General features: G+C 31.3%; 1 protein-coding gene and 1 pseudogene across 1 annotated transcript; one reads left to right on the top strand and one right to left on the bottom strand.

The window, feature by feature from the left end:
- The first annotated feature begins 1,180 nt into the window (after positions 1-1,180).
- Positions 1,181-3,888, top strand: LOC105798453 (protein NUCLEAR FUSION DEFECTIVE 4-like; annotated as a pseudogene).
- A 633-nt stretch (positions 3,889-4,521) lies between these two features.
- On the bottom strand, positions 4,522-6,023 carry LOC105798455 (50S ribosomal protein L27, chloroplastic). The gene is made up of 4 exons (XM_012628517.2): positions 5,884-6,023; positions 5,467-5,763; positions 4,954-5,055; positions 4,522-4,833 (listed from the first exon to the last, which is right to left on the bottom strand). Exons 2-4 carry the CDS (start codon positions 5,758-5,760, stop codon positions 4,654-4,656), a joined length of 576 nt encoding a protein of 191 aa, XP_012483971.1. The 5' UTR covers positions 5,761-5,763; positions 5,884-6,023; the 3' UTR covers positions 4,522-4,653.
- Positions 6,024-8,380: the final 2,357 nt, after the last annotated feature.

Raw genomic sequence — 8,380 nt, 5'->3', positions numbered from 1 at the left:
AGAGACTAAATTTCTAGAAATAAAAGTACAAAAACTAAATTCTAAATTTGTGAAGAGTATAGAGACTTATGACACATTTTGACTTTTTATGAAAGTTTGTCTTTCAAATTTTCGAATGCTGAGAGCTCAAATTAATTACTATGAGAATCGGTTAAAGTACCTGGGTGATCCTTGCATTATAGGGACTAGATCAAATTAGTCCCTCTACCATTAAATGGATCAATTTAGTCCTTATACAGTTAAAATTTAATTATTACAAATTATAAAAAGTTAATATTTATTGTATAAAAATATATTAAAATTATTATTTTTAATTACAGCTCAATTTCAAAAAAAAAGTTTTCATTTCCAAAATTGTCAAAAGTTTAAAATATTAATTCTTTTAAACAATAAATGATTTTTTAAATAATAAATGTTAACTCTATTCCAGTTTGAACTTATTTAATTTTCTTTAATAATACATGAACTAAATTTATCCATTTAATAGTAGAATGACTAATTTGATCAATTCCTATAATAGAGATCTCCCAAATACATTGACATGGAATCAAGCTTCCAAAACTGATTTTCTCTTTTACCAGATTCTTTTTTTAAGTTGATTAATTGAATTGATATAAAGGGAAACGATTTCTTCCTCCTTTTGAAAAATTGTTACAAATTTTTAATTATTTGAAAGTTAATACAAGTTTCTAACTTTTATGTTTTTGGTTATATTTATAAAAAGGAAATAAAATTTCAGTCTAATTTTGGCTTTCTTTTTTATGAAAAGAAAAGAAAGATGTTTTTATTAGATAAATATGAGCCATCTTTTTTAAACAAATTTTACCTTAGGTTAATGCTTATGTCAAACAACAATTATTGGTACCAAACTTTTGTTGGTAGACAATAAAATGAAAAAAAGAACAACTATCAAGCTAAATAAATACGGGTTAATATTTATTCAAAAGATACGGCTTAATATTTGGTATTATTATCCAATAGACTGATAACGACTTTTTTTCTTTTTTAACACAACAAAGGAGTTATGTTTTTCATTTTATTTGTTATCTAAATCTAAATTAAGGATAGGATAATTTTTTAATTTTATTTGTAGAATTAAAAATTTACATTATTTAAAAATTAGAAAATTATTAGAAAATAAATAAAGAAAAAAAAGGCCAGCCACCTTGCAAAAGTTAAACTGAATATCTCCATGACCGGTGACCCAAAGAAACATTACGTTCACATGATTTAACTTTTTGACGTTTCTGCTCTGTTGTTTTGCATATTAACAGCACCCTAAAGCTCAAAAGTCTAACACTTTGTTCGCTTTGGGTGGTTTTTGGAGGACTGCATAATGGCCGGACTGAAAGAAAGGTTTCAGGCTTTTGTGAACAATAGATGGCTGGTTTTTGTTGCTGCAATGTGGATGCAATCTTGTACTGGGCCTGGCTATATCTTTGGTAGCATATCACCAGTGATAAAGAGTTCTTTGAATTATAATCAAAGGCAGCTTTCAAAGTTGGGTGTGGCTAAAGATCTTGGAGGTAGTGTTGGGTTTATAGCCGGGGGTTTGTGTGAGATATTTCCTATATGGGGTGTTTTGCTCATTGGTGCTTTGCAGAATCTTATCGGTTATAGTTCGCTTTGGTTGATTGTTACTGGGAAAGTTCCAGTTTTCCCACTGTGGGCTGTGAGTATCATCTAAAAGCTCTTTTTTCCTATTGATTGCTTGGTTTAATTCTATCAATTTGTAATCCTCTGTTTCTTCTTCTATTTTGAACATTTTGATTCTTACAGTATGATACAGGACAGATATCAATTCAATAGCAATTTAGTCGAAAATCTTTGATAACCAATCTCAGTATGCAGATGTGCGTCTTAATATTTGTGGGACACAATGGTGAGACCTACTTCAATACGGCTGCACTTGTTTCTTGTGTGCGAAACTTTCCCAAAAGCAGGGGTCCAGTGGTAGGAATCCTCAAGGGATTCGCTGCTTTGAGTGGTGCGATTTTGACTCAAATATACACAATGATTAATTTCCCAGATCAAGCATCTTTGATATTCATGGTTGCTTTTGGACCAACCATGGTGGTTTTTGCTTTGATGTTCATTATCAGACCTGTTGGAGGTCACAAAGAAGTGCGTCCATCTGATGGTTTAAGTTTCACAGTTGTTTATAGTGTGTGCCTCCTTTTGGCTGCTTACTTGATGGCAATCATGCTTCTAGAAGATCTTGTTAGTGTGAGCCACAATTTAATCACAATTTTTACTCTGATTTTGTTTGTTCCTCTTTCATTCCCATCGTATTGAGTTTCTGCGAAGGGCATAGAGATCCGGCAGAAGAGGTTCTGCTACCAAAGCCTTACCAACATGACGCCGGAAATCCGGAACAGGATACTCGGGAACATGAAGTAGTATCCAGTGAGTTTAAAGATGAAAACCCCGAGGAAGTAGACTCACTTGTGGTGCCGGAAGGGCAAAAACGAATTGCTCAGTTGCAAGCAAAACTTTTCCAAGCGACTGATGAAGGGGCAGTAAGGTTGAAGAACAGGAAAGGTCCTCATAGAGGGGAGGACTTCACCTTGATGCAGGCTTTGATCAAAGCAGACTTTTGGCTTATTATGTTCTCTCTTCTATTAGGTTCAGGATCAGGGTTAACAGTTATAGATAATCTTGGTCAGATGAGCCAATCTCTAGGGTATGATAATACTCATATATTTGTATCCATGATTTGCATTTGGAACTTCATCGGTCGTGTTGGTGGCGGTTTCATCTCGGAGATCATTGTGAGGTACAGACTGAAATGATTTTGTACAGGGGCGAAACCAGAAATTTTTGTTAGGGGCCGAAATTAAATTGTAATTTTTATGATAATAAAAATGTAATTTTACTATTTTAATAACCTATATCTCTATTATTTTTAAAGAATTAAATCAATTTTTATATTTGTATATTTTGCCTTTACTAATTTAAATTTTTAAAAATTTTAAAAAAGTTAAATGAAAGATTTTTCATTTTAGGGGGCCGAGGCCTGCCAGCTCCCCTAGTTTCACCCCTGATTTTGCACCTGGAAGCTGATAGCACTAGACTTTACCTTGATAATGGTTTTGATTCATTTTTCATACCCTTTTTTTCTGTGACATTTTTGTATAGGATCATGCTTATCCAAGGCCAATTGTCATTGTTGTGGCGCAGCTTGTTATGGCTGTTGGCCATGTCTTTTTTGCTATGGGATGGCCTGGAGCAATGTATATTGGTACTTTGTTGATAGGGCTTTGCCATGGTGCTCACTGGGCAATTATGCCAGCTACTGTCTCTGAGTTGTTCGGCTTGAAAAAGTTCGGGGCTCTCAACAATTTCCTCAATCTGGCAAATCCTGCTGGTACACTCGTCTTCTCAGGTGTAATTGCTAGTAGAATTTATGACCGTGAAGCAGAGAAACAAGCTCGTCAACATCATATACAATCGCATATTTCAGGCTCAATTTTCTCAGGAATGCTTACCGCAGATGAATCGCTTAATTGTGAAGGTTCCATATGCTTCTTTCTGAGTTCCATGATTATGTCAGGATTTTGCATCATTGCAGTCATTTTAAGCATGATACTTGTGTACCGTACTAAGACTGTTTATGCTCATCTTTATGGAAAATCTTGTATCCGATATCAATGATGAAATTGACTGATTGAGGAGGCCTTCCATGAAAATATTCAGCCATTTTTTATGGCAGTGTTTTTGTGCAAAAACTGAGGTCATATGAATTCTCCTTAAATTTGTGATATTAGTATGGCCATAAAGTTAATGTCAGATTCCACTATTAGCGTTCAAGTGGTGTACATATTCTCAGTTGATTATGTAGATTTTACCAGTCTTGATAATGTTTAAAGCACTGTGGCCTTGATGGTACTTCAAAGGATGTGATTACTGGACAAATTTTGTCTTTTACATATTATCATATGATCATCTTGTAGTGCTACTAGGAAAATACAACTATACAATCCTTTGCTCATAGTGAACTACCAATAGAGCTTACTTGGGGTCTTACTGAATTACAGGTTTATATCCTTTTCCAGGAGAATTTCAGAAGAATTTACACTCAGATGAAAAGAAATCAGGTTCAGTGATGTTATTAAGGTCAAAATATCAGTTTCATTCCATGAGGAGTTATGTTCTATGTTGGTCACCCTTGTGTGCAAGTTTCGGATATTGGTATTTATCTAACACGGGTATATTCAACTTTTTAAAGCTTTTACATGTATTTGGAGTCTTTAGAGAATAGTATTCTCAACTCAGAGATGTATCAGACATAGAAGCTTCAAAAAAAAAAAAATGAAGAATCAAAGCAACATAAAATTGATGGAGCTTCATTTTCAAGGAGACAATAATAGATTAATGACTTACATGCATTGTAAGAGAATGGCATGATATCTTCCAATTTTACTCCATTTTGAGATACTTGTAAAATGAGTATTGCTAAATGCTAAGTTACTAACAGTATCCTCTCAAGAAAGTAAGGGAACTAAAATCAGATGCCAAAAATAGACAAAAATAACAAATGAAACTAGCCATTAAAATTGCCAAATTGGATACATCAGGTTTGTACACTTTTCAGATACCAATCTAACTTCCATACAAAGAAAAGCATATATAGATATAGTTTCACGGATTCAATCAGCAAACAGGATTATCATCCGTAGCATCAGCAGCCGAAGCAAGCACAAGTTCGGGTTGAACTAAAATTCCTTCCTTTTTTGCCTTCCTTTGTTCACGTCGCATCCTGAAGTACTCTCTCTTCCTTGCTCTATAGCTGTTGGGATTCTCAGGCTGAAGTACTCGTGGGTAAACACTAATCTATGAATCACATAAAACCCAGAATTCTTATCAGCTTGAGGAATGCAATGATAAGAATGAATGAACTGCACATCACGAATTTGAAAGTCTTAAAAGAGTGCGATTCAAAATGACTGAAACCTTTTTCTTGTCGGGTCCAAACTTCTCGAATTTCACAAGTCCATCAATCAATGAAAAGATTGTGTGATCCTTGCCAAGCCCCACATTTTTCCCTGGATGAAACTGCCCAAGCAACAAAACTTTCCAAAGGTTACTCAAATAAGGCTAGAAATGTTGTAATTTGTAGGAAAAATTATGATTTTCAACTTGTACCATACCCAACTTAAGTCCTTTAATTTAACATACTTTGATCCTCCTACTATTATTAACATTATAACTTAGTCCAAATCACTAAGTCCCCAAGTATAATAAGGGACAAAAGCCATAAATTAACCCAATTTGTAATGCTTTCTGGCTTTGAGTCTTCAAACTCGTTTTCTTCTTCTACAATGAAGTCTTAAAAGTCATCATTACAGCATCTTTTTTTTTCAGTTCAAAAAACCCAAATATAACAATTTCTTTCAGCAATTAGAAGCTAAAAATTTCCCTATAAAAGAAATCGAAAAATATAATTAAATAAGCAAAAAATTGAACCTTGGTTCCACGTTGCCTAACGATAATAGCACCGGGCTTGGCGACCTGGTCGCCGTAGATTTTGACGCCGAGTCGTTGACCCTTTGAATCGCGACCGTTTTTAGTACTACCGGCTCCTTTTTTGTGCGCCGATTCGATCGTCAAAGGGAACGGAGACTTCCTCGGGAACGAAACGACTGCCGTTTTGTGAATGGAACCCACTTCTCCTTTCATAAAGGACGACGTCGAGCTTGATGCTAGAGAAAGACCCCTAAATGCTCCCACCAAATTGAAGCTCATTGTTGCAGTAGCCATTTCCTTTCAGCAAAAAGAATAAAAGAAAAAACAATAAATTTAAGTTAGTTTATGCAGTTTTAATTTAATTTTCTGGTTTCTAATTTAAATTTCTATATTTTTAGGATTTATTTTTGGACTTACAGCTAAATTTCAAAGAAGGAGAGGTTGGAAAAGGAGGGAGGGCTTATCGTTAACTGATATAAATGAAACCTCATCGCATTCGTTTCAAAACCTTTTATTTTCAAGGGTATATTATACAAATGGTCACCCAACTATGTTCATGTTCTTGTTTTGCTCATCTAACTTTAAAAATTTTCAATTTAGACACTAGCGTTTGAATTTATTCATGTAAGCTTTTTTTAATTGGTATAATAACACATTTAGTCTTCATTACTTATATATTCTATTAATTTATCCCAATTTTAAATAATTCAATAAATTTAACCCTTCACATTTATAAATTCTATATTCTCGAACTTCCTAATCAAAACTTTCATCTTTTAAAACATAAGCATTTCACATTTATAAATCTCTAAAACCCTAAAAAATACATTTAATTGGTACACACAAATAGCCCCGTGTAATTTATCCTAATAGTTAGATATATCAATTAATTGATGCACAAAAGTATATATGAATTAAAGTATATAAATATAATTCTGTAGAAATTTAATAATTGATATTATATTTAAGTTTGAATAGTTTTTATATTTTGTAATTCAATATATTATTTGATAAAATTAATGTCTTAAATCATTATTATATTTTTATGGTATATATAATTTTCTAGATTATACATATATTGAAAACCATTTATAAAATCTATTTTTATTTATTTACGAAATCTATTTATAATATACATTTAACAAAAAGAGAGAGTTTCTAAATTTTGTTTAAACTTTTAGAAACTTGTTTTAAGGTTTTTTAAAGATGGATTTTATTAATCTATTTTGAAAATATTTTGTTTACATAGTAATTTTAAATTTTAAGTATGGTACTTAAAATTTTATATTATTCTTAATTTACTAATAGTTAGATGGCTATCGATGTAATTTATCTTAAAAAACATATAGAAACTCAAATAGATAAATTACAAAATGATTAAATATATTTTAATTGATACACATGTATCTACCCGTACATTGCATGAGTATATTTTATTGCATGAGATATAAAAGAGTGTCTTTATTTTCTTGGGATGTCCCTTGTATTACTTACAAATCATATATTTATTGGGTTAAATGATAAAAATTAATATCTAAAATTTTGAGTATTTCATATTAGAAAAAAAAAAAGTTTTATTGGGTTACTTTGATACCAGTATAGAGCCTCTTACCACTTTGGTATATGTATTTTTTTTGTTCACTTTGATACTGAACTTGGCAACCAAATCCATATTGATCCCCTAAACTTGGATTTCATTCAGATTTAGTGATGTGATTTGTGTTCTTCGAACATGACTGGATTAGTCAATCGAACTGGTTGGACCGAAAACCTATCGACATACTAGTTCAAACAAAGGGGTTGAACCAATTGGATTGAAAACTACTTAAAATAAAAATAAAAAAGAAATAAAAATCTAGGACAAAACCAGTATTGAAAAAGATGAAGTAGTTTGATCATTTTTTTCATTTTTTAATTTTTTATGAACTTTTTTATTATTTAAATAATTGTTGTTGATATAATAGTTAGATCGATCAAACCGATTGAATCAGGAATTAGTACTTTGACTAGTTCAACCATTGGTTCAGTTATTAGAACATTATATGCGACATTTTAAGATTGTACCACGTCATCACCTATAAATTTATATAATTTTTTTTTTTACATTTCAAGTGATGAGGTGACACAATCTCAAGTGCCACATCATCTAACTTTTATATTTTTTAAGTTCAAGGATAAAAAAGAATTTAGTTGCTAAGTTGAACTGCCAAAGTGGATAAAAAAAGTACATATATCAAAGTGGACCTAGTTACCAAGTTCAAGGGCAAAAAAATATTATCCCTTTCTTACATTAAAATAATATTTTATATCTAATTAGTGTTTTCAATGGTTCCAACTTAATTAGAAAATGTTTATAATTTTAATTATCTAAACATGTTTAACTACATTTAAAAACATGCTTGATTGATAAAGTGTAATTTTTCATAATTTTCAATGTCATGTTTAGTATAAATTATAATTACACAACTATATAATTTTAAATCTAAAATGCTATTATAAAATTGTCAATAATACTTGAGAAAAATTCTCTAAACAAGTAACAAAACCTAAAATCAAATAATCATATATAATGCATTAGTCCAAAAAGTATTTGACAATATAATTACTAATAAACGAAAACTAAACATCTTATACAATATATCTAATTACTCTAGCATTCCACATTTCTTAGGGGTAAAAGTACTATGAAGGTCGTTATTAGGTTGCATTTTGCTCACTCTACTAAAAAATAAACAAATTAGTCTATATACGTTATATCAAATAGCAAATTGGTCCTTGTGTTAAAATTTTCACTCGTTCCTACCATTCAGTGATGACATGTCTGACAGAGCAATCAAATAAACGTGGTGTGCCACATATACCACATGCTAACATGGCAATATTTAAAAAAAAATTAGAAATCCTAAAAATAAAT

The sequence above is a fragment of the Gossypium raimondii genome, chromosome 9, assembly GCF_025698545.1.
Source record: "Gossypium raimondii isolate GPD5lz chromosome 9, ASM2569854v1, whole genome shotgun sequence".
Lineage (NCBI taxonomy): Eukaryota > Viridiplantae > Streptophyta > Magnoliopsida > Malvales > Malvaceae > Gossypium > Gossypium raimondii.
The sequence above is the reverse complement of the archived record's forward strand: the minus strand, read 5'-3'. Positions and strand labels throughout refer to the sequence as shown.

Excerpts from the sequence above, each read along its gene's own strand:
- LOC105798455 (XM_012628517.2), bottom strand. The coding sequence starts at position 5,760 with ATGGCTACTGCAACAATGAGCTTCAATTTGGTGGGAGCATTTAGGGGT. Across the intron at positions 5,056-5,466 it reads TTAGGCAACGTGGAACCAAG|TTTCATCCAGGGAAAAATGT; the intron begins GTTCAATTTTTT and ends TTGCTTGGGCAG. Across the intron at positions 4,834-4,953 it reads TTGGACCCGACAAGAAAAAG|ATTAGTGTTTACCCACGAGT; the intron begins GTTTCAGTCATT and ends TGTGATTCATAG.